General features: G+C 44.8%; 1 protein-coding gene across 1 annotated transcript; it reads left to right on the top strand.

Annotated features, from left to right (window-relative positions):
- PARL (presenilin associated rhomboid like) lies at positions 1–25054 on the top strand. The gene is made up of 11 exons (XM_069972563.1): positions 1–134; positions 4325–4445; positions 5913–6084; positions 8546–8686; positions 12747–12795; positions 12881–12976; positions 15650–15799; positions 18235–18305; positions 20504–20605; positions 22570–22667; positions 24723–25054. Exons 2-11 carry the CDS (start codon positions 4384–4386, stop codon positions 24826–24828), a joined length of 1047 nt encoding a protein of 348 aa, XP_069828664.1. The 5' UTR covers positions 1–134; positions 4325–4383; the 3' UTR covers positions 24829–25054.
- Positions 25055–27107: the final 2053 nt, after the last annotated feature.

The following is a 27107-nucleotide window of genomic DNA, read 5'->3' as shown; positions in this document are numbered from 1 at the left end:
ACTTAGATTCAGCATCTACCACAGTGAATGGTGCAGCAGCTCACTGCTTCCTACTTCCGGGAGAGGCCCCGCCCCTCCTGGTGACATCACATCTCAAAGGAGAGGATACATTCTAGCATCTACCCATCTGCTCAGTGAGTATCAGATGGAGAGTGTCAGTGTATGGGAAGGGCAGGGATTGTATCTATATACAGCAGCTCCTTCATGTCTGTGTACTGTATGGGAAGGGCAGGGATTGTATCTATATACAGCAGCTCCTTCATGTCTGTGTACTGTATGGGAAGGGCAGGGATTGTATCTATATACAGCAGCTCCTTCATGTCTGTGTACTGTATGGGAAGGGAGTGCATCTATATACAGCAGCTCCTTCAAGTTTGTGTACTGTATGGGAAGGGAGTGCATCTATATACAGCAGCTCCTTCAAGTTTGTGTACTGTATGGGAAGGGAGTGCATCTATATACAGCAGCTCCTTCAAGTTTGTGTACTGTATGGGAAGGGAGTGCATCTATATACAGCAGCTCCTTCATGTCTGTGTACTGTATGGGAAGGGAGTGCATCTATATACAGCAGCTCCTTCATGTCTGTGTACTGTATGGGAAGGGAGTGCATCTATATACAGCAGCTCCTTCATGTCTGTGTACTGTATGGGAAGGGGGTGCATCTATATACAGCAGCTCCTATATGTTTGTGTACTGTATGGGAAGGTCAGGGATTGTATCTATATACAGCAGCTCCTATATGTCTGTGTACTGTATGGGAAAGGCAGGGATTGTATCTATATACAGCAGCTCCTTCATGTCTGTGTTCTGTATGGGAAGGTCAGGGATTGTATCTATATACAGCAGCTCCTATATGTCTGTGTACTGTATGGGAAGGGGGTGCATCTATATGCAGCAGCTCCTATATGTTTGTGTACTGTATGGGAAGGTCAGGGATTGTATCTATATACAGCAGCTCCTTCATGTCTGTGTACTGTATGGGAAGGTCAGGGATTGTATCTATATACAGCAGCTCCTTCATGTCTGTGTACTGTATGGGAAGAACAGGGATTGTATCTATATACAGCAGCTCCTTCATGTCTGTGTACTGCATGGGAAGGGCAGGGATTGTATCTATATACAGCAGCTCCTTCATGTCTGTGTACTGTATGGGAAGGGCAGGGATTGTATCTATATACAGCAGCTCCTTCATGTCTGTGTACTGTATGGGAAGGGCAGGGATTGTATCTATATACAGCAGCTCCTTTATGAAGGGCAGGGATTGCATCCATATACAGTAGCTCCTGTATGTGTTTTGTATGGGAAGGGAGTGTATATCTATATACAGCAATCCCTATATGTCTGTTCTGTATTGGAAGGGCAGGGAGTGTATCTATTTACAGCAATTACTTCATATCTGGTTTATTTATGGGAACTGGTGACAGAAAGTTATACAGATGTGTAAGTAAAGTGAATGTACCATCAGGCCTGGGCTGAAGCACTGGAGGCAGGCCGACCCACTCCTAGTGTGAGGAAACCCCTGCCCCTCTATGATACGGCTCCATTGATTCTAATGGAGCTGCGTCATAGAGGGGTGGGTCTGCCCGCCTCCAGTGCTTCAGCCCAGGCCTGATGGTACATTCACTTTAAAAATCTCCATTCTTCCAGTGTTTATCAGCTGCTGTATGTCCTGCAGGAAGTGGTGTGTTCTTTCCAGTCTGACACAGTGCTCTCTGCTGCCACCTCTGTCCATGTCAGGAAATGTCCAGAGCAGGAGAGGTTTTCTATGGGGATTTGCTACTGCTCTGGACAGTTACTGACATGGACAGAGGTGGCAGCAGAGAGTACTGTGTCAGACTGAAAAGAATACACCACTTCCTGTAGGACATACAGCAGCTAATACGTACTTTTTGACACCAGTTAATTTGCAAATTTTTTTTTTCCTCCAGAGTACCCCTTTAAGCAGAGTGTTGGACAAAAAGAATGTGTGTTGTCTGTACTGATCTGTTTGGCAATACAGGGGTGAGAGGATTGCAGATGTTAGTTGTCCTAAGTGGTTATTACTTGAGTATAAGGAGAGGTGTCTACACTGTGGTGTGAGGGGGCACTGGCAGCGAGTGTGTGTATATATATATATATATATATATATATATATATATATATATATTGTGTGTATCCAAGCTTTAGTGCAATTAACCAAGAAAAAAATAACTGAAACTAAAATTCTGCCCTTTAACATGCCCAAAATGGATGTGGTTTATGAAAGGGGCGTTGTACAATTGTTCAATAATCATAATCCAGGTTACATGTTCAATTAATAGTGATGCTGATTTAGGGTTCATCTACACAGAGATTATCTGCCAAAGATTTGAAGCCAAAGCCAGAAACAGACTATAAACAGAGAGCCTGCGATTCCTCCTCTTTTCAAATCCATTCCTGGCTTTGGCAGATAATCTGTCAAATAATCTTTCTGTGTAAATGGACCCTTAGCCCATAAGTGCCCGACCCTAGTTTATGCTGTGATTAAGGACTAGCCGGACAGTTATGATGTTAGGATATGTTCACACGATGCAGATTTTTCATCCTGATTTGTAGACAGAAATTCTGCACATGTGCACTAAATCATGTGGGGTTGTAAAAGGAGATAACAAAAAGTCAATAGCCCAAATGTATGTTTCAACCTGGAACCAAGACTGACTGTCTGGTTTCCCCTGTAATCACAGTTAAGCTTTCATATCTTATGGAGTTCTGATAAATAAAACCTGAACTGTGATTAGTTGCTGTGGGCAAAGGCAGACAATGGTGGTTTTACTGAAGTCTAGATTTCCCTGGAAAATCTCTTGTGGTTTTTTACTGGCTAAACTTTTTGCAAAAAAGCCAGATTAACACCCTGAGCAGAGTTATTAATACACTCTAAATGTACTTTGGCCTTATTCACACGTCCCGTGATTTTTAAGCACTGTGGTTGAAGTCCGCTATCTAGCTCTGTGATCCGTGAAAAAAATAGTCAGTGATTGCATCAATTTTGCAATCTGTGCCTGTTTTTTAATGGATCAATTAAAAATTGTACAGTGCTAGTTTTAATAAAGTTAAACAGTTAAAAATAAATAGAACTTGCTAGATAGAACATCACATCAGTGTTTTTCATGGATTCATAAACTTCAAATCCCATAGACTTCTATTAGAGGGTCCGTGCCGTAATCATGCTCTGCACTAGGCCTATTGTTTCATAGCACGGGTCATATGACTAGCCCAATATAAATCAATGGGCCCTAAAATTGTTTGTGATCGCAGATCTGCCATCATGGGTAACTGCATGTGTAAATAAAGCCTTCTACTAGTCAGACAGTCTAAGAATGTATCACATTTAACATTTATTACAGTGGCCGGTGCTGTTCAATAAAAGTTGCACATCTTTAAACACAGTTGTGTCACCTTATACTATCTATTGGTTGGCTTACTTTATGCTAATACTTCTTATACAGTTAAGCCACACTGCTTGTTAAAGTAGAACTCCAGCAATCCCTTGAAAAAAAATAAAATGCACAAAAAACATATAGGAGCACTCACAGATCCCCCACCGATTATTAGACACCTTTCGTTTTACATAATGGGATTTGGCCTGGAAACTACATCTCCTAGCATGCATTGCACCTCAGAACCAACTGCCCGTCACCTGCCCGTTTTGTAGTGCCTGCCCACCACTGGCTTGATTTGCTTCTGCTTTGCTCAGTAAACATAGTATCTATCACTATCCATCCATCCAACTACAAAGATAGATTGGAGGAAAAGAGAGACATGAAACAACAAGGTCTCCTTTCCCCTATACTACTCAGGAGAGGCTGCTGTCTCCTGCCCTTGGCCAGGTGATCACTTTGTGATGTTCATGGTGGGCGGGGTTACATATGAAATCTTACAGATCATGTGACTTTTGTCTCAGAAAGGAGGTGGAAGACAGAGGAGTGGATCAGGCAATGAGGATTTTCTGCAATTTCAGGGTGTGAGTCAGGATGTGCTGCAGACAAACGGCCCAGTTCATGTAATAGAAACCTATTACACACAAACTTAGATTATGGACAGGGATTAAACAGAGTTAAATCTTTCTTAAAGGGGATGTCTGGCATTTGGTATTTTATAATGTTGACTGCAGAGCCTCCACTTCCAAGACAAACTCGCCTCGGCAGTGACAGCTTGCTCAGCCACCCACTAGCCGCAGGGCTGTCCCTCGGAGCGCTGCCCCTTTCCCCCTTATAGAGGCTTCCTGTCTGCCCGATAATCGGCTCAGGTATAAGGACCCCTACTAGTGTATGGCTGTTAAGAGTAACCTGTGTGCTTTATCTTTCAGTTCCATATGGTATGAGTACACAAAACAGGATCTGAGTCTTCTGGTTATTTGTGACCAAAATGAACTCTGTGTGCTGGATAGTCCGTTCCTGTACAAGGACCAGATTGTGTCATGGACGGAGGTACGTATAGGAACATTTGCCTTTCTACAGTGTGTCCTCAGGGACTGCAGCTACAGGGGCTGCTGTGTTTTTATTTTTTTATTTTTACAAACTTGGAGCCATACCTAGACTTCTTCACCTGAGGGAAAGCTTTAGTTAGTTTCTACTTGTCTCAATTTCCTATCACTGTTCTTTGCTATCTTTAAAGATTGAGGTCGATAGTTAAAGGGGTTATCCAGCGAAAATCTTTTTCTTTTAGATCAACTGATATCAGAAAGTTGTATAGATTTGTAAATTACTTCTCTTTAAAAACCTTCAGTCTTCCAGTACTTATCATGGGGGTGGGTCTGCCCGCATCCAGCGCTTCAGCCCAGGCCTGATGGTACATTCACTTTAAAAATCTCCATTCTTCCAGTATTTATCAGCTGCTGTATGTCCTGCGGGAAGTGGTGTAGTCTTTCCAGTCTGAGACACTGCTCTCTGCTGCCACCTCTGTCCATGTCAGGAACTGTCCAGAGCAGGAGAGGTTTTCTATGGGGATTTGCTGCTGCTCTGGACAGTTCCTGCCATGGACAGAGGTGGCAGCAGAGAGCACTGTGTCAGACTAAAGAAAATACACCACTTCCTGTAGGACATACAGCAGCTGATAAGTACTGGAATACTTGAAATTTTTAAATAGAAATAATTTACAAATTTATACAACTTTTTGACACCAGTTGATTTGAAAAATAAAATTTTTCTCCTGAGTACCCCTTTAAGCCGAGTGACTGGAAAGACAAGTCCCCTGTTTTACATTACTTGTTTTCTGAACAACCTCTTGAGTGTATAAGGTTTTAGCGTTCAGAGATTTCTGGTGGTGTTTCAGTTCCCTGGCATAGTACAGGATCAGACTGTCAGCGTGAGAAGGAGCATGCGGTGCAACATGTAATGGACCAGGATTTCTCTCCATTGGCCCGTTTGCTTTTATGGGATTGGCAGGAAGGTGTTTCTTAGGGGCCTATTCCACGGAGCGATAATCGGGCGAATCGGCACGATTTGGGCGATTATCGCTCCGTGGAATAAAGAGAACGATCAGCTGATCGTTGTCATCGGCTGATCGATAATTTAGGTTCAAACCTAAAAACATCGATCGCCACCCGCACAACGCTACGTGGAATAGCGGGCGCGGCGGGCGACCGACGATATCACAAGCACCATACATTACCTGCCCAGGCGCAGGTCTTCTCCTTCCAGGAGAAGACCTGCGCCTGGACAGGTAATGTATGAAACAAGGGCTGCAAGGACATCGGTAAAGATGTCCCTGCAGCCCTCGCTAAACGATTGTCGAGCCCTGGAATAGGCCCAGTAAAAGAGCAGCGATCTAGCAGATCGGCGCTTGTTTACATCATTGATCGAGCCCGGCTCGGCCCGTGGAATAGGACCCTTAGAAGTACCCATACAACCAAGTATAGAGGCTCTGCTAACCTTTCCACTTTCTTTTTTAAATAGAATTCTTATTGAACAGAGGAGTTGGTTCAGAAAAATTTCTAAAAAACCTGAAAGAGTTGAAGCTGAGGTTTTGCGTAACAGTGGGTCAAGAAATTCCATTGCAGAACCCGCTTATGTCTCCCGTAGCAGCGTATTGAAAAAGCTGTATAAACCCTTTCTATTTACTGTTGGGGTAAGTGCACATGAAATTAGATTAAGAGATGTGTGAATTGTATCTGCCATTTGCTAATTGAATAGGTCCTAAATAAAACAAACAACAAATGTCATTCCTATTGTGTTCATTAGCAATACAATGCTAGTTCACACTGTGAACTGCGGCTCCTGTTGTCTTTGCTACATATTTTAAAGGACAACCCCCGTAAAAAGCTTTTTCCCAGTAACTGAAACACGTTATCACCTATCTGCCCCCCTTCCCTATCTTTTCCCCCCTCAACAGGGAAGTGAAGTAAACTCATTCATATCTGTTGACTGTTGTCACCAGGCTGCTCTGCGGCAGCCATTTTGTGACAATGATGTCATCAAGAGGGAGGCTGGTATAAACCCTGTTAGGCGTCAGAGTCAGTGAATGAATCTCCTTCTCGTTCCTCAGCAGTCTGACAGATTATCTGCCAAAGATTTGAAGCCAAAGCCAGAAACAGACTATAAACAGAGATCAGGTCATAAAGGAAAGCCTGAGATTTCTCCTCTTTTCAAATTCATTCCTGGTTTTGGCTTCAGATCTTTGGCAGATAATCTTTCTGCGTAAATAGACTCTTATGCTAAGTTTACACGAGGCGATTATTGGCCTGATCGTACGATTATCGATTTCAAAGTACCGATTAAATTTTTTTTTTATAACGATCAGCGTTTAGACGATACGATATATCGTACGGAAAAATCTTTTGCAATCGCGCGCCTGCAGCCCGCCCCACCGCTTGTCCGCAGCCCGGTCCCACGGTCAACCGCAGCCCCCTGCGTCGCTCCTAACACCACCCCCCTGCTGCTGCCGATCCGATCGCCACCCCCCCCAACCCCCCCCCCCCCCCCCGCTGCCACGGCTCAGATCGCCACCCACCACTGCCGCGCCGATCACCCCCAACCCCCCCAATCCCCCCCCGTCGCTCTGATTCCAAAGCACTGATTGGCTAAAGAGGGGAGCAGGGAATTTTAAACGGCTCCTCTTCAGCCAATCAGTGCTGAAGAGAAGCACTGATTGGCTGAAGAGGAGCCGTTTGAAATTCCCGGCTCCCCTCTTTAGCCAATCAGTGCACTGAAGAGGGGAGCCGGGGATGTGGAATGTGGAAGACCTGCTAAGCGGAGCAGGTAACGTATGCTCGCGGCGGGGGCGATCGCAGCGGCGGCAGGGGGTGGCGATCGGAGCGGCGGGGGTGGCGATCAGAGCGGCGGCGGGGGTGGCGATCGAGCAAGCGCAGGGGTGGCGATCGAGCAAGCGCAGGGGGCTGCGGATGATCGGGGGCCGGGCTGCGAGCGGGGGGCTGGGCGACGACTGTTTACACGGAACGATCGGCGAATTTTTTTTGCAAACGACAATTTATGAACATGTTAAAAGATCAAAATAAACGATTTATCAATCGTTCGCCGCGTTTACACGTACGATAATCGTTCGAATTTGATCGTTATTGCAAAAATTTGCCCGATAATCGTTCCGTGTAAACGTAGCATTAGGGTGCGTTTACACAGGCAGATTTATCTGACAGATTTTGGAAGCCAAAACCAGGAATGGATTTGAAAAAAAGGAGAAATCTCAGTCTTTCCTATATGACGCATTCCCTGTTTATGGTCTGTTCCTGGCTTTGGCACCATAAAGGCCCTATTCCACCAACAGATCTGACGACAGATTATCTGCCAAAGATTTGAAGCCAAACCCAGGAGTGGATTTGAAAAGAGGAGAAATCCAGTCTTTCCTTTTTGACCTGTTCTCTGTTTATAGTCTGTTCCTGGGTTTGGCTTCAAATCTGTTGTCAGATCTGTTGGTGGAATAGGGCCTTTAGGGTACTATTACACCAACAGATCTGACGAAAGATTATCTGCCAAAGATTTGAAGCCAAACCCAGGAACAGACTATATACAGAGAACAGGTCATAAAGGAAAGACTGGATTTCTCCTCTTTTCAAATCCACTCCTGGGTTTGGCTTCAAATATTTGGCAGATAATCTTTCGTCAGATCTGTTGGTGTAATAGTACCCTTAGTCTTCTCTTTTTAAATCCATTCTTGACTAATTTATATGCACATTATGGCTATGTTCCCACACAGTATTTTTGATCAGTATTTTGCAACCAAAACCAGGAGTGGATTACAAACACAGAAAGGCTATGTTCTCACGCTGCTGAAATTTAGTGGATGGCCGTCATTTAACGGCAAATAACGGTCATTGTTTTAGAATAACAGACGTTATTTACCATTAAATGACGGATATCCAATAAATTCAAACAGTGTGTGAGCATAGCATTTCTGTGTTTTTAGTCCACTCCTGGTTTTGGTTGAAAAATACTGACCAAAATACTGAGCAAAAAAATACTGTGTATGAACATAGCCTATAGATGTAGATAAAACTTGTTTGTTTTTTCTTTAATTGGCTAAAAAATTATGTAATTATATGGTGTCTTAACAAAGTGCTAAAAACTGTGGTTAGTTTTCAGGTTGTTCTTTCGGTGCTGCTGCAATTTGGCAGTATGAGTCCTTAAAAAGTCGAATGAAGAATTATTTAGATGACATGCAAGTAGACTGGCTAGAAAAGCTCCATCCAGCAAAACATGGGGACTTCAGGAAGCAGGTACAGTACTAGGTTTATTGAAAACTTTAAAGCTGATCTACACAGTGGGGTCATACGTACAGTTTTCTATGACACGCCTAAACTAATCCCATTCATATGCAGATGCTGTAAACAAAGGGGTCTGGTGTTAGACCAAACAGCAGCATACATTTTGCTTGTGCACAAAAACTGGATGTTTAAAAGGTATTACACTCAAACACAACTTCAACTATGTTGCTGCTAGAGATGAGCGAACCGGGTTCGAGTCGATTCGAACCCGAACAATCGGCATTTGATTAGCTGGGGCTGCTGAACTTGGATAAAGCTCTAAGGTTGTCTGGAAAACATGGATACAGCCAATGACTATATCCATGTTTTCCATATAGCCTTAGGGCTTTACCCAACTTCAGCAGCCACCGCTAATCAAATGCTGATTGTTCGGGTTCAAATCGACTCGAGCATGCTCGAGGTTCGCTCATCTCTAGTTGCTGCCCATGGTGAGACTAATAGTTCATTTCATACTTGTTGTTATCTATTTAGTCTCATTCCCCCAGTTCTGAGCGGCTGCTTTCTGCCGAAGACATTAAAATCTGTGTGTGAGCTTTTCTCTCCCTCTCCTCTTCCTTCCTTCTGAGATGGCTGATGTAAAAAAGTCCCTGACAGGCTTTATCTGCAACATTGTAGCTTGTTTGTAGTGCTGGGAGGGCCCCCTCCGTCATTCTCTCTCCCTTCTCTATAACATATTGAGCTCTCCGCCGGAACAGCCACCACCTCCATTTCTCACTGCCTGGGAAGGAGATTTAAATATTACGTTCTCTGCAGCTCAGGTAGAACGAGTTTTTACCTGTACGCATTCCTCTTCTATCTCCTTGCGCCTTCAAGAGGCGGGATATAAACTCCTTTCTTGATGGTACCAGGTCCCTACCCGTCTTCACCGGATTTTTCCTGATGTCTCACCACTCTGCTGGAGAAACTGTGATGGAGAGGGCTCCCTATAACACACGTTTTGGAGCTGCCCTAAATTGGTTCCTTTTTGGAAGGAAGTGTGGCGCATCTCTTCTACCTTTTACTGACCATCAGCTCCCCTTTTCTCCATCATTTCTTTCTCCTGCACGTGTCTGATCTCTCAAAACTTACTGCCACTCTGTTCTCCGACATCTGATTAACGCTGCGCGTGCATGTATTTCTGCTCTTTGGCGTCGCTCTGATCTCCCTAGTGTCTCTATGTGGATCCGCAAAGTAGAGGACATCAAACACATGGAAGACCTCACTGCAAAGCTACATGGTCGTGATTCTAGGTTTTTCCGGACATGGTTTTACTGGGATTAGTTCACCGATACGACTGAATATAAGTCCCTCCTGGCTCAGTGAGGATTGGCCTAACCTTCCCTACTCCTTCTCCTGCTCTTCCCCCCCCCCCCTCTTTTTTTTTTTTTCTTTTTTCCCCTTCTTCCTCTTTCTTTTTCTTTGATCCAGGACAGAACGTTAGCTCACTCCCGTGCTTTTCCATATACATGTAATAACGACCCACCAGGGAGATATGGAGTGCTCTGGTTTTGTTACACTGCTGTTGCTCGATGTTCCATTTTTAATGATTTTATGGATATGTGCCTTTGCACCCTTCTGGGTGTACACTGTTTTTGTTGGTTTTAGAAAAATTTGAAAACTCAATAAAATAAAGTGTTAAAAAAAAAGAAAAAATTACAGTACCCAGCAGCGTTATAACAGAGCAGGACATCTGGAACTGCGTGGCTTAGAGCCATGCAGTTTCCGAAACAACCATTGGTGGCAGCAATGTATTAAAATCTATTTTTTTTAGTCTCCGGAGCACCCCTTTAAATAATGTTTTACTGAGTTTCAAAGGATGTTTAAAAACCTGCATGTTTTTGTTACATGATGTGGAGGGAGAAAGGATTACTAATGCACTGGTTCTGTAAGGTGGTAATGGGAGCATAAAGAAACAGCACAACAAGGAAGGAGTTAAACTAAGGACTGTACTGCTGCTGCTCAGATGGAAGGGAATGTGTGACTTAAGGGCTGATATTAAGGAGCAAGCATTTAGAAGTCCCTTGTTTCCTGGGTGTGAAGAAAGTCTGACCAGGAGCCTCTCGTCTCCAATCACTACTGTCTAATGTCAGGATAAGCTGAACTAACAGTAGTATTACATGGGCCGATGAAGGCCTCGTTTACTGGGCCTATTACACGGCCCAATTATCATTTAACAAGGGCTGCAGGGACATCATTACCGATGTCCTTGCAGCCCTCGCTTAACTTTATACATGACCTATCCAGGCTGCAGGGCTTCTCTTGTTCTGTGCTTCTCCCCGGGTCAGCGCGCTCCAGCTTTAGAGCGGCCTGTCTCTGCTGACAGGCCACTCAGCCAATCACTGGCCGTGGAGGTCCCGGACAGTGATTGGCTGAGCGGCCTGTCTGCTCAGACAGGTGCTTTGAAACTGAAGCGCGCAGGACCCAGGGAGAAGACCACAAGAGGAGCCCTGCAGCCTGGATAGGTAATGTAAATCGTCATTTGCCGGCCGCGCACCGCTATTACACATAGCGATGCGCGGTCGGTGCACGACAGTCATAAGTTCAAACCTATATCAACGATCATCGGCTGATTGTTGTATTTCTTACACGGATAATAGGCCGCGTTGGGCTGATTCAGCCGTTTATCGTTCTGTGTAATAGTACCCTAAGGCTGTATTCCCACGAGAAATGTCTGTAACGGAGTCTTCTCCGCCCAGACAGTATCTGTGATAAGATGCTGAGAGCGGGGGAACTGTACTGATATGCGCCATGCTGTAATGAATCGGCGGCGCGTGGAGGAACGTGGGAATACAGCCTTAGGCTATGCCATTGTTTCAGTCAGTCAGTGATGGGCTGAGCCAATTGTCATTGTTGATACGGGTCTTGGAAATAGAGTCCACAGCGTTCATCAATGGGCCTGAAGACCTCATAGAAGGATTTCCGGGTGAGCGTGGTAGGTGAGAACAGGTTGTTATTGAATCCTTCTTTTATATTCCTCACAATACACTATGGGGGAGATTTATCAGACATGGTGTAAAGTGAAACTGGCTCAGTTGCCCCTAGCAACCAATCAGATTCCACCTTTCATTCCTCACAGACTCCTGATTGGTTGCTAGGGGCAACTGAGCCAGTTTCACTTTACACCATGTTTGATAAATCTCCCCCCATGTGTAGAAAAATCTCCTTTAGGGTATATTCACACAGGCGGGCTCGCAGCGAGATTCTCGCTGCGAGCCCGGCAGGTCCTGTCAGTTCCCATAAACTACATACTTGCTGCGGTCTAAACGACCGCAGCGAGTATGTAATTATACCGCGCTTAACCCCTTCTACTCCCGCCGGCTCCCCCGCTGTAAGCAGCATACATTACCTGTCCTTGCTGCACGGGTCCGGCGTCCTGCTCTCCCGTCCGGCCAATTAGTGTGTTGCCCAGCCGCAGCCACTGATTGGCCGGGCGGGAGAGCAGGACGCCGGACCCGTGCAGCAAGGACAGGTAATGTATGCTGCTTACAGCGGGGGAGCCGTCGGGAGTAGAAGGGGTTAAGCGCGGTATAATTACATACTCGCTGCGGTCATTTAGACCGCAGCAAGTATGTAGTTTATGGGAACTGACAGGACCTGCCGGGCTCGCAGCGAGAATCTCGCTGCGAGCCCGCCCGTGTGAATATACCCTTAGGGTATAAACCCACACACCGTATAAGCAGCGTATTTACTGCTGCGATACGCAGCAAATACGCAGCAAAAACGCAGCAGATTATATCTAAATAACTGAACACATCATCAAATCTGTACCAACAAATCTGCTGCGTATTTGCTGCGTATTTGTTGCGTATCTGCTGTGTATACTGTGTGTGGGTTTGTACCCTTAAGGCAGATTGCCTTATGGGTCTTATTGCCCTGCTTTGCATGAATAGGGTAGACAAAAGTTTCAGAAGGAAACCCTGACTTTGTTCACTGTCTCTCAGTTCTCCTGTTTTTGTTTTTGTTTTTGGATGGACGTATCTTTTTGTCAATATTAACACAATCTGTGCATCCTTATAATCATCTTTCTTTCTAGGTGAATGAGTGGTGGAATAGTCTGAGTGATGGACAGAAGACTGTGTCAGGTAAGGATTTGTAGACCTCAGTATATAACTTTAGTTTAACTGAAGATATAGTCTGAATTACTTCTCCTTCTCAATCTTTCTGCAGGCATCATTGCAGCTAATGTCCTTGTATTCTGTCTCTGGAGAGTACCCAGCCTCCAGCGTATAATGACCCGATACTTTACTTCCAACCCTGCATCTCGTAAGTCATCTCCGCCCCTAATCCCATAACATTCCACATCTTTTTCATCTTTACTTTGCAGTGATCCAATGAGGTGTTGGCTTGTCTGCTTTCCTTTTTAAGGATGCCTTCACACACACCAGATCTGTTGCGGATTTCACGCTGCGAATTTGCAGGAAAATCTGCTGTGGATCCAGTGTCAGTTCATCCCTAAGAGAATATATACTCGCAGTGGGATTAACATCCTGCTGCGAGTATGTCAGTTAAAGGGAACCAATCACTTAAAAAACAGCTATAACGCTATGGGAATGTGCTGTAGCAGCACCCAGCACACTTTCCAAACCTGCTTCTACACCCCAGCCTGAAAACTTACTTTATAAAGTTGGCGCCCTGTATGTAAATTGCCGCAAAGTAGTAACGGTGGGCGGTGAGCTGCTGCAAGTAGTCACGGTCCCTGGGCGTTCTGGAGTGGTAATCACCCCCCCCCCCCACCCCCCCGGGCGTGATTACCCTGCATAATTGTGGCGACGTCACAGAGAGGCGTGCTGTCCCTAACGTCAGCACGCTTACTTTCTTTCTGTGCCGCTCATGCGAAGTACAGCGGGTCTGGTCCGCGCCGTACTGCGCAGGTGCAGAAAGCCTCAAACTCATTGCTGGAGGTCCGGCAATGAGTTCGAGGCTATTTTGCACCTGCCCAGTACGGCGCGGATCAGACCCGCTGTACTGTGCATGAGCGGCACAGAAAGAACGTATGGCATGCTGACGTTAGGGACAGCACGTTGTCAGAATTATGCAGGCTAATCACGCCCAGAGGGGCATGATTACCGCTCCGGAACGCCCAGGGACCGTGACTACTTGCCGCAGCTCACCGACCACCGTGACTTGGGGGCAATTTACATACAGGGCGCCATCTTTATAAAGTAAGTTTTGGGGCTGTACACTCCAGGGACGGGGGGGGGGGGGGTGTAGAATCATGTTTGGGAAGTGTGCTGGGTGCTGCTACAGCACATTCCCATAGCGTTATAGCTGTTTTTTAAGTGATTGGTTCCCTTTAACCCTCCGCCAGCCAGAGCATACATCACCTGCTCCGGCTTGCTTCGGGGGCCACTCAGAGACAACACGACTCTTGTCTCTAGTTCAGGTGCAGTTTGCAATTAAGCTCCATCCACTTCAATGAAACTGAGCAGCAAAATCCCACCCTAGCTGGAGTGGGGCTGTCTCTGGAAGAAAGTGGCCATGTTTTTGTAGTGCTGGATAACCCCTTTAAAATCAATGGATATATATATTTTTTTTTTTTTTTTCTTCCAGTCAGACATGGTGCTCACTGCTGCCAACTATTTTTGTGTCGAAAACTGTTTAAGGCTGGGTTCACACTACGTAAGTTTCCGGCCGTAGCGCGTTCCGTGAATAAGCGGCCGGAAACTTACGTAGTTTGCGTACAATGTAAAGTATACGATCTACGGCCGCACAGCCGTAAAAAATGAACCAGACCATTATTTCGGGACGGAAATGCCGTAACTTACGCCCGTAGCGTAACATGCGGTCCCGTACGTAGTGTTGATTTCTTCATTTTTCAAGCTTTTTGTGCCGATCCAAAAGGTTCTGTGGGGTGTCCGGGGCTAGGCGAAGATTTCCAAGTAAAAGACCGCTGTCAGATCGCTACGAAGAGCGCTCAGGAAGCGTAAGTACACTACGGGCGTAAGTTTGCGTTCCGTACGTATCCGGCCGCAACTTGCGTAAAGTCCCGGCCGGAGTTTCATACGTATATGTCCGGCCGCGGAAAATATGCGGCCGGACATATACGTAGTGTGAACATAGCCCCCGGGTAGAAACCCAGTTGCCGGATCCGCAGCGAGTCCCCTCGCTGCGTATTTGCAGCGAGTCTCGCTACGGATTCTGTCCCGCCCCGTTAACCCCCCGGCCTCTGGAGCTGGTACTTTACCTGATCCCGGGACCAGGTGAAGTATATGCTCCAGCCAGCCGCCCGCAGCCCCGATGCCCCCCCCCCCCCCCCCCCCGCAGCCCCGCTGCAGATCCGGCAAGTGGGTTTCTACCCTTAAGCTGTGGCAAATCCCCATAGAAAATGTATGCTGCTCCGGGCAGTTCCTTACATGGACAGAGGTGGCAGCAGAGAGCACTGTGTTTGGCTGACAAGAATACACCACTTCCTGGAAGGGATGTGGTTTTTAAATGTTAGATTTAATATTAGATTTACATAGACCGCTAAACCTCCACTATCAGTGATCCGCATAGTGACCAAGTAGAGATAAACAGGGGATTTTAACCACACAGCTTGTGCATAAATCTGCGCCTTTTCCCAAATAATTGCCCTGCTCCTGATGGGTGGGCAGGGGCATCATGGGATTACCTAGATTACCTAGCCTTCCACTGTGAGAGGGTTGTATCTGCCACCACGTGGCTTGTCTGTGCCTTGGGTGAAGGGTAGCATTCCCTCGTGTCCCGATGACAATGGTCATCCTCTCTCTTGGCTGGGAATAATTGACATAAATTATTTTCGTGGGCGTAAATAACGGCCGTTTGTTTAATACACTGTGTGAACAATGGCCGTTGTTTGCATTACAAAGGATGTTTTTATATTTACCTTTTGTTTTGTTCATAGGAAGCTATAGTTTTCCAAGATTCGGTATCATGCGTTTCATGTTTGATCACATGACGTTTTTTTTTTTCTTACAGAGAATCTCTGCCTTCCTATGATTCTTTCCACATTTAGCCACTTTTCTCTTTTCCACATGGCTGCAAATATGTATGTATTATGGACATTCTCATCCAGTATTGTCTCTATTCTGGGCCATGAGCAGTTTTTGGCACTTTACATGTCAGCAGGTAAGCCTATAGTATATATACAGACAATTACTAAATTATAACCTGCTTTGTGTACTAGGCTGGGTGTGCGTTACATGCATGATAGATGCAGACAGCAATGGTTTTGAAACTTTTTGAGGTCTGTAGGGGTCGCGGCTCTACACAGAGAGAGCGGGTGTAAACTGTAGCTGAAATTTCAGTAAAGAACACAAGCAGTTCAGATGCATCAGGCTCTATAGAAGGGTGTGTGTCTCTACATAAACCCAGCATACCTGTGCACCTGCCCAAGGATAACGTAAAGTAAATATACCATCAGGTACATTGCTGTTTTTTTTTACCGTAATTGAGCAGCGCCAGTGTGGGGGTGCTGGTGGTACAGTGTTTTTGTTTTTTTTTTAAACGCCGCCCACTTCCTGCTTTCAGCGCCTGTATTTTCCCAAGCACCAGCTCGGATACTACGCTCCCCCCTTAGTGTGGCGATATCATCTTTGTTAGTTGGGGTAAAATCCTCTCTGGAGGACCAGAATAGGCACTACAATGTTATCCAGCCCGCCCTTCCAATGATAATCAATGGAGAGGGGTGGGCCAGATGACGCTGTGGTGCTCCAGAGCTGAGTGTACCCCAACAGCGCGGGACTGGCATAAAGGAGCAAGGTTAGATACATACTTTTTTCCTCACATCCCGGGCGCCATTTAGATTTGTCTAACCTGCTGATAGTTTCCTTTTAAAGGGAATCTGTCAGCACCTGGGCTGGTCCCGAGGTGCTGACAGTGTAGTGCACATGTGTGTCCCACATTGTCTGGCCTCTCATTCTTTTTTTTCCGTAGTGCTATAGTTTGTCCCCAATTCGTCCCGTTACCTTGGTATCAAGTGTCATAGAGATGTAGCAGTTAGGCGTTCGTGCAGAACTTCGGCACGCCTCACCACTACTGCCTCCTCGTTTGGCGTTGCTGGTCATTGCGGCCCGTCCTCCTGCTTCCCGGTGACAAAATCTTCATGGCAAATGCGCGAACTTAACGTGCGGGGGGAATCTGGCGCAGGCGCACTGAGGCCCTGAAGCCGATGTCCTCAGTTGGTAAGCTCAGTGTGGCTGCAATTTGGCGCATGCGCCTTAACGCCATTGGGAGCGCGCAGGCCGCACACACCAGGGAGCAGGCGCGAGCCTGAGAAGCAGGAGGGCGGGCCGCAATGACCAGCCACGCCAAACAGGGAGGAGGCAGTAGTGGTGAGGCGTGCCAATGTGCAGCACGAACTTGATACTAAGGTAACGGGACAAACTATAGCACCGAGGACAAAAAGAATGAGAGGCCAGACAATGTGAGACAAACATCTGCACTACACTGTCCGCACCTCGGGACCAGCCCAGGTGCTGACAGATTTCCTTTAAAGGAACTTAATCCTGTCTGCTTATATCTATTCTCATCTAGCTATCAGCTATACCACCTATTCCTATATCTTAATAAATCTGACGATTATACATGCTACGGTATAACGTTTATTTGTTTATTTTTTTACTTGTATAATGGGTTGCGGGGGATTTTAAACTTTTATTGGGGGAGGGGCTTTTCCTATTATTTACATTTTTTTTTTTTACTTTTTACATTTAAGTCCCCCTGGGGGACTATTACAGGGCATCATAAGATTACATACATTGGCCAAATAATCTGTTATCGGCGTTCTGCACATAGAGCCTGCCTTTGGCAGACTGTATGAGAAAGCCAATCGGACTGCACGGAGGTAAGGATAACTCCTCAGGTGGTCCAGGGAATCGATCGGCACCCCCCCCCCAGTCACACTGTGGGGGTCCCGATTGGTAAGTGACAGGAGCTGCTCATGTGACTTACATTTAAACGCTGCGATCGCTGCAGCCTGATAGCTGCCGATCCCCACCCGCTGTAAAGCGAGCTCAGCTACATAGCTGCATAGAAAGTATGGACGTAACGGTATGTCCAGGATTGTCTAGGGGTGCCTATCATTTAAACAAACTTGCAGCTTGTCAGAGGTTTGTATCTGTCGGGGTCTGGGTGCTAAGACCCCTGCCGATCACTAGAATGAAGGGGCAGAGGCGCTCAGCAGCCTCTTCATCTTCTTCTTGGTAATAAAGTATCGGTGGTTGGAATTATAATGGCACTTCTGGTACAGCGATTACCATAACATCCATAGGGCTCCATTATAATTCCATCCACCACTACTTCAGCAGTGAGACGGAGATGAAGAGGCTGCCGTACCATCTTGCCCTTCATTGTTACGATCGTCGGGGGTCTCAGAACCTGGACCCCGACCAATACAAACCTCTGACATGTCGCTATGACATGTCAGAAGTTTGGTTAAATGATAGATACCCTTTAAGTCCCAGAATGTGTGACAGGGGAGGGGTTAAACCATTTGTAATGTAAATGCAATTTACATTATTGAGCAGAAAAAATTCATTAGTTTTTTTTCTTGTGCTTTGCAGGAGTTGTGTCTACATTTGCAAGCTATGTGTGCAAAGCAGCCACAGGACGTTTTGGCCCGTCCCTTGGTGCTGTAGGTATTCTTATATTTGACTGCACAGTTTAATGATGGTGAAGCAGCAATGTTTTCAAAGAGATGTAGGAAATTGTTAAATTGGATTTCTAATGTAAATATGCAAGTTACCACAACTAACATATATTATTTTTCTGTTAGGATTGTCATTATTATTATTTTTTTAAAGGCAAAAGTATCTGCTGCTTCACTGCCTTAGTATTCGGGTATGTTCACACTGAGGAATTGAAGAGGAAAGTTTCCTGCTTGAAATTTCCTCTTCTTCAGCTCTGGTGGAATAGGCACAGAATTCGAGCGGAAAGTAGAAATTCAAAGAACCATTGACTTGTAGGGATTTCTTTAGCCGATTGGCATGTCAATTCTTTGGGCTGAATGCGGATCAATGGCGGAACATTCCTCGTGGAAATCCCATTGAACACAATGCACATTGCTCTGTACATATTTTACGGGCGTAATTTCAAGCGGATATATATACAATAATGGATTTAGCTTGAAATTCCTTGCTTATCCCTCTGTGTGAACATACCTTCATAATAATGATATAATCCTTTATACATCGCCAATATTTTACCTGACAATATAAAGAAAGAATAAAATGTTAAATAGTAACAAACTAACAAAGAAAGATATGAGGACCCTGACCACAAGAGGAAGGAAAGAGTTAAAACATGAAGAAAAAAAACTGCTTGATATATACAATAATCCAGCCATAAAAAATAGGGAAGTGCACATGAAGGTGGATGAGACAGTCAAAATATGCTTTTTGACCACTAACCCCGCAGCCACATTATGTGCTAATAACTTTGTGAATCTAACAAGTTATTCGGAGTGAAATCCGCTGTAATACTGATTTCCATTCAAATCTATGGCACTCCATTTCTGCTGATTTTTATTCCACTGCAAGGATGTAGTGCCATAGTGTTGTAAAACATAAATGATACTGCTGCTGTTATAGTAAAAAAACACTAAAGTCATTCTTACCTTTCTGCCCTCCCCCAATGCCCTCCTGTGGCATCTCTGGGTCCCCTGCTCAGTGATGGCCCATTGAGCCTATCTCTGGCAGAGCACGCCATCACTGATCTGGGGACCTTAAGACTCCTTTGGAGGGAAACGGGGGAGCGTTCATCATCTTGGTCACATTACCATGATCTCCCAGGTCTGTTACCTAGCTGTGCAGGTGAATGAGGGTTGCTGCTAAAGAGTGGAAGAGACTGTCTGTTTCAGGGTATTATACAACCCTGTTCTGTACTGGGGCTATGAGTATGTAATGTGGTGTGGGAGGAGAAATGGAGTAAGGAGAGGGGAGCTCCACTGGAAGGGGCTTCCCCCCTGGAAGAGGGGATGTTTAACAAATCACGCCAACGTAAAGTTGACATGTACTTAATGTGATTTAACAACTAACCTATGTGGCATAAATATCTTTCTTACAAGCAGAGAATTTAGAAAATGCTATTTCTTAAAATTGTTCACAGTATTTTAAATTTTTTTACAAAAAACACAATGTATCAATCAAAATATACCACTAGCGTAAAGTAGGGTACGAAACAACAATCTCGGAATCATTTGGATAAGTAAAAGCATGTCAAAGCTATTACCATCTAAAGGGAGACAGGTCACATTTGAAAAATGGGTCTTTGTCCTTAATTATTGACCGTAAAAGCGGAAACTCCGGTGATTTTTTTTTTTCTTGCTTTCAAATCAACTGGTGCCAAAAAGTTATACAAATTTGTAATTTACTTCTATTTAAACATCTCAAGCCTTGCAGTACTTATCAGCTTCTGTATGTCCTGTAGGAAGTAGCATATTTTTTCTAGTCTGACACAGTGCTCTCTGCTGCCACCTCTGTCCATGTCAGGAACTGTCCAGAGCAGGAGAGGTTTTCTATGGGGATTTGCTGCTGCTCTGGACAGTTCCTGACATGGACAGAGGTGGCATCAGAGAGCACTGTCAGACTGGAAACAATACACCACTTCCTGCAGGCCATACAGCAGCTGACAAGTACTGGAAGACTGGAGATCTTTAAACAGAAGTAAATTACAAATCTGTTTAACTTTCTGACACCAGTCGATTTGGGGAAAAAATGTGGAGCCTATATTGCTTATAATTCGCTTAAGCAAAATAATAAAAATAAATAAACCTAGGGGGCTTCTAAAGTTTGGTTACTAAATATCCTTGTACTTTTTACATTTCTTTCATAGTCTGGAGCAATCATGACAGTCCTCGCTGTGGTGTGTACCAAGATACCTGAAGCCAAACTTGCCATCATTTTCCTACCTATGTTTACATTTACTGCTGGAAATGTATGTACAAAAGAAATATACACTATATGTTAATATGATGTGTGTGTATATACTGTAGTCATACTGTACACCAGACATAGGATATGTTCACATGCAGAAAATATTTGTTTTTGGAATGTCCCATGTCTACCTAAGACTCTGTTTAGACCTGGCGCAAATCTAGACAAAATGGCATTATTTTACTGCAAGGTGGGAGGACTGATGAACGGCTGAGGGAAAGCAATGCTTCCTGGGATTTGTAGTACTAAGCAGCTGCTCAACCAGAAAGTATAATGACGAAATACAGAACTAAGGATCCTTTTACACAGATTTATCTAACAGATTTTTGAAGTCAAAGCCAGGAACAGACTATGAACAGAGAACAGGTCATAAAGGAAAGACTGAGATTTCTCCTCTTTTCAAATCTATTCTTGGCTTTGGCTTCAATCTGTCAGATAAATCTGTTTGTGTAAAAGGACCCCTAGGGGCATAATCTTATGATTGTACACTCATAGACATTTGGAAATGATACTTTGCTCTGTGCCTCTTTTTAATCTGTATGTAGGGGTGTGTGTATGTATATATATATATATATATATATATATATATATATATATATATATATATATATATTATATATTATAGGTTTTCCATTTTCATTACTTATTTTGTAGACTGTTTAACAGATTACCAATGGTACTACATTTGCCAGATTTTACTTTTGAAGAGGGGATCAGCAGGTTAGGTGCTCCTAATGGTGCCTAGTGCTCCTAACAGTCCTACCGGACCATAGAGCAAACTACTAACTGAACCCAAAAGTCCCCTCCCCCCAACCAGCCTGGTGCAGTCTCCCGGCGTTCTTCTCATTCAGCTCTGAAGCGCATGAGTGATGTAATTCATGCGCCGGGGAACTGGGACAGAGAGCGGCCTCTTGTGGCTGCAGGTGCAGTGCCGCCTCCAGCCACAAGAGAGACTGGCAGGGCAGGAAGCCGTGGGCTTCTTGTTCTGTCAATCAGAGCGCCGCAAAATTTTTCTGAGAGCGGTCATCCCGAATTCTCACAGTTAAAGGGCCAGCAGTAGGCCTGCAAGTTCCTTTAGTCCTTGAGCCCCATAGCAGTGGCATTGTCTGCCTATATGGTAGCTATGTTGCAGTGAAATGATAGAATCCAGGGATTTGATCAAATCCCAGGAAATTATGAAATGACCGTGTTGTTCCATCATTTCCCTAGGGATTTGAGCGGCACACCTCCCGGCAGGTATACGGCGTTGGGGTGGACAGGGAGCAGAGCGGACAGGCTGGGGAGCAGAAGGCGTGTAGCAGGGAAAAAGAGGGAAAATGGGAGCAGAGAGGCGGCGGACAGTCTGGGGGGAGCAGAGAGGCGATACAGTAAGCAAATTCTATGTCGCAGGGGGAAATGATAGAGTTCATTCCATCATTTCCCTGAAAGCAGTCAGTGATTTGATCAAATCCCTAGGGAAATGATGGAACAGTGCGGCCATTTCATCATTTCCCGGGATTAGATCAAATCCCTGGATTCTATCTTTTCACTGCAACAGCTACACCACTGTACCTACTTGAAATATGTGACTAACAGGATTCTGATGCTCTGTCGCTGTGTTCCCTGCGATTCTGCATAAAGTAAAAGAAACTTTTTGAACAGCAGGCTGCACTCAGCTTGTCAACCTAACCTGACTGAGCGGAGGGAGGGCACAGCCGCATCTAGTCCTCTATGGCCAGTTATGGGAGTCAGCACATCGCAAGGGCACTGTTCAAAGTTCTTTTTTCACTAATGCGGCATTGCATGAAACACATCCACACAAAATTGGGATGCTACTTAGCACAGCACTGGGGGCAGTTCGTGGGGCACAAGGAACCTGACAGGTTCTCTTTAACCAAACTTAATCATGTGAAGTTAGTTTTTCACACAAAGAGGTAAGTCTTTGATTCCTTGTCTCATATATTCTTTGCTGATTGTCCTACACAGGCTCTCAAAGTTATCATTGCTTTGGATTCTGCGGGTCTACTATTGGGATGGAAGTTTTTCGACCATGCAGCCCATCTCGGAGGAGCCCTCTTCGGAATGTAAGTTCAAATCTACTTAAAGTGTACCTGTCGCTTGTAACAAAAAGCTCAGTGGAGTCTCAGTCATGAGTCTCAAAACATGCGACTAATAAGATATCCTTCCAGGGAAACATGGAAAAAATATTTTAAGAAATATAAGCAGATAACTAATATGGATAAAGCCTTAGTCCTTCTATACAAGTGGGGGAGCTACTGGAGACTGTAAATTAGTTTCTATGTAGAAAACTGAAGCATTTTCAGGGTTCTGTACAGGTCACACAGGGTCCCAGAAAACTAACATGAAGCCGTCCTCACCTGGTGCCCAAAGGAGCAACTCATCCTGGCAGAGGTAAAGAGCTGCACAGGACATGTAGTATCACACTGTACTGTAGGGAGGAGATACCAGACACACAGCAGTACAGGACATGTAGTATCACACTGTATTGTAGAGAGGATATACTAGACACACACAGCAGTACAGGACATGTAATATCACACTGTACTGTAGGGAGGAGATACTAGATAAACACAGCAGTACAGGACATGTTGTATCACACTACACCGTAGAGGAGATACTAGAGACACACAGCAGTACAGGACATGTAGTACCACACTATACAGTAGAGGAGATACTAGACACACACAGCAGTACAGGGCATGTAGTATCACACTATACTGTAGAGGAGATACTAGACACACACAGCAGTACAGGACATGTAGTATCACACTATATTGTAGAGAGGAGATACTAGACACAGCAGTACAGGACGGACATGTAGTATCACACTGTACTGTAGGGAGGAGATACTACACACACAGCAGTACAGGACATGTAGTATCACACTATACTGTAGACAGGAGATACCAGACACACACAGCAGTACAGGACATGTAGTATCACACTGTACTGTAGAGAGGAGATACTAGACACACACAGCAGTACAGGACATGTTGTATCACACTGTACTGTAGAGAGTTGCAACTTGACAGCCAATCACTGCATGATGTCCGTAAAAAACACAGATCCCATAGACTTCTACTGGTAATCCATACCACAATCACAATCCGCACTAGGAAATGTCTTTTTTTTTTTTTACAGAATGGATTACGCATAAAAATTTACACGGGCTGTGTGAATAGCCCAGTACAAATCAATATGCTGAATTGATCCACAATTACAGACAACTTAATGGGACGTGTGAATAAGGCCTTACTTTGAGGGTTTTAGTTGCAGCATGTGGATGAGATCTGTTAAAATTTCATTTACCACACTGCTAGCAGACTAGTTGCTGGTAGTTCCAGTATACCAAGACCAATATTATCAATAACATCAGTATACAAGGGACAAAATAAAACCATCCCCCCATGACCACCACATTCTTACATAGTTAATAAGGCTGAAAAAAGACGAGGTTATTGTAGAATTTAACAGTTGTCACCAGTGTCAGAGGTGATCCAGTGGGACGGTCAGCCAACTGGTTGTCTAAGCAGCTTGTGGCCTCTGCTAGGCCAATGCAGATGCTTTACACTGATCTCTTACAAGCTATTCAATGTATAAAAAAAGGTATTGCTCCTGTATTTATATATAATTTATTTTTTTTTTTTTTTCCAAAGCAAATGTACCAGTTGGAGTAGTGATTTTTTTTCTTCAGTACACGGTCGGCTCTTGCACAGTGATCCCAGTGGTGCAGTCCTGTGATCAGCGCCGGTTTCTTCATTTGCAACAGGCCACTCTATGCAGTGGAGGCAGGCCCAGTGCCCCCAGTGTAATGATATCCCCTCCCCTTGGTGACACGGCTAGGCCTTGAGGTGCGTTACCCAGGGAAGGGGATATCATTACACTTGGGGCGCCGGGCCCGCCTCCAGTGCATAAAGGCCGATACACATTAAAAAACTGTCTGCGATCGTTGGAATCGGGAGTGTTTTGAAAAGTGGACCACACCACCGGGATCTCGGCTCTGGCGCCAACTGGATAGTAAAAACAAATTCACCACTCCAACTGGTAAATTTACTTTAACTTTTCTAACTTCTGTCTGGGCTAATTGCATAATTGCTTTCGTATTGTTTCCCCTATAGCTGGTACGCTTTGTATGGCCATGAGCTTATCTGGAAAAAAAGAGAACCTCTGGTGAAAATTTGGCACGAGTTCCGAAGTAGCCCCCCAAGAAGTGGAGGATCATGACATTCAAGTTTCATTGGTTAATACCGGCCATGTGACGTGGAATCTTCAGTACGGAAATATTTGGACACTCTTGGTTTAGACGATAGCCTTGTAAATTATTTCAATCCATGTTCTAAAGAAAACTTGTTTTTGGGAGATGAAGAATATTTTTGGGAAAATAATGTAAATTTTATTGTGCCTTCAAAAACCTTTTAAACCCTAGTTGGAAATAAAATATTATCTTTGACAGGAAGACATTTTTTCTACTAAAAGGAATCTGTGTGGGAAAAAAGGATCAGCTATTTTTTATTCCTTTTTCCCCAAAAATAAGACCTACCCCGAAAATAATACCTAGCTATGTAGGCCAACTACAGAGGAGAGTGGGAGACAGGTATGAATTACGGGGACTACCTACCTATACAGTATGGAGAAACGACTTTAAAGGAGGGGGTGGGGAGGTATACTGTATAGGGACCATACTGCAGGGGAACAGCATAGGAGCCTAACAACAGTAAAACATATAGCATGGCAGCTAACTACCAGATAGAAGGGGGCTACAGAGTTTCTCCGTAGGACCCCAACCCACTGTACATCCCTAGTAGTTAGGTAGGAGCCCTCCCTAGTTTAAATCCCCAGTATATATGTAGGAGCCCTCCCCCACTTTACACCCCCAACAGCTAGGACCCCACCTCACTGACAAAGTCCTCTTTGCTGCCACCTCTGTCCATGTCAGGAACTGTCCAGGGCAGCAGCAAATCCCCATAGAAAACCTGTCCTGCTCTGGACAGTTCCTGACATGGACAGAGGTGGCAGCAAAGAGCACTGTGTCAGATTCCTGCAGGACATACAGCGGCTGATAAGTCCTGGAAGACTGGAGAATCGAAGTAATTTACAAATCTATATCATTTTCTAAAACCAGTTGATTTGAAAGAAAACAAATTTCACCGGAGTACCCCTTTAAACACCCCACTCACACCTACTCTGCATGGACCAACTACAATTTGAAAACTCAACCTTCATGCCACATTCCGTATGTCAGCTACCTGTCAAAGAGAAATACATAATATACGTGTACTGCAGCGTATGTCCAGCTGGCCCATGTTGTAAAGTAGTAACACATTTGGCCCTTTTTCTGATTGTAGAAGTTTCTTTCTGTATGGCTGAATAGCACCGGCTGCCAGCATACTGTTATAAGCAGTGAGCTTTATTGATTCAAAAGCTTATAACTCATGATGAGGTCGCAGTGTCCTCACTGACGCGTTTCTTGCCTTTTGGGGGCCTAGTCATAGTCTGGCATAGGCTACGTCTAAGGGCCCAGGAGGCAAGAAACACGTCGGCCAGGACACTGCGACCTCATCATGAGTTATAATTAGAGATGAGCGAGTCGATCCGAACCCGAACTTTCGGCATTTGATTAGCGGTGGCTGCTAAAGTTGGATAAAGCCCTAAGGCTATGTGGAAATCATGGATATAGTCATTGGCTGTATCCATGTTTTCCAGACAACCTTAGAGCTTTATCCAAGTTCTGCAGCCACCACTAATCAAATACCGATTGTTCGGGTTTGGATCGACTCAAACCCGAACCCGGTTCGCTCATCTCTAGTTATAATCTTTTGAATCGGTAAACCACTAGACGACCATTTCTCTACATTTTGAGTTCACCAGCTGTGAAGACAGCAGCAACTTTCTGCCATTCCAAAAAAACAACTTTATCAATCCTGTCAGTCTTCCGGGTTTTTTTGCACAGACATAAAGAAGACAAACAGAATAATGCACCTCTGTATTTTTTTGGATTTCCGCTCTGTTGTTCACGTGGTGGAATTTATGCTCAGAATGTTCCACTGCGGATCCGTGGCTGCCCAAAGAATTGACATGTCAGTCCGCTAGAGAAATTCCATAGAAGTCACTGGGGCTTTGAATCTCTGTTTTCTATTTGAATTGCGCATTAATTCTGAATCGAATCAACAAGAGGAAAATTTTTTGTTCTTGAGTTGGTGCAAAATTTTTCGCCTATCCTTTAGTGTGAACATAGCCTAAGGGTAGCTTCACACGAAACATCTGCTGTGGATACCTCTCCTTTCAGTGTCAATGTTATTACATACAGTGGGATTGTCATCCCGCTGCAAGTATGTAAGTGCCGGCCAATATTAACCCCCAGCCGCTGGGAAGATACTTTACCTGCTCCATGCTTCGGCCGCATCTGAGGCTCCTGGCCTGCGGCGGTCAGCCAATCAGTGCACGGCCCCGCCACAGTCACTGATTGGCTGTGTTGGACCTCTGGGAGCCTCATATGCGGTCAG

The sequence above is a fragment of the Dendropsophus ebraccatus genome, chromosome 5 (genome assembly GCF_027789765.1).
Source record: "Dendropsophus ebraccatus isolate aDenEbr1 chromosome 5, aDenEbr1.pat, whole genome shotgun sequence".
Lineage (NCBI taxonomy): Eukaryota > Metazoa > Chordata > Amphibia > Anura > Hylidae > Dendropsophus > Dendropsophus ebraccatus.
The sequence above is the reverse complement of the archived record's forward strand: the minus strand, read 5'-3'. Positions and strand labels throughout refer to the sequence as shown.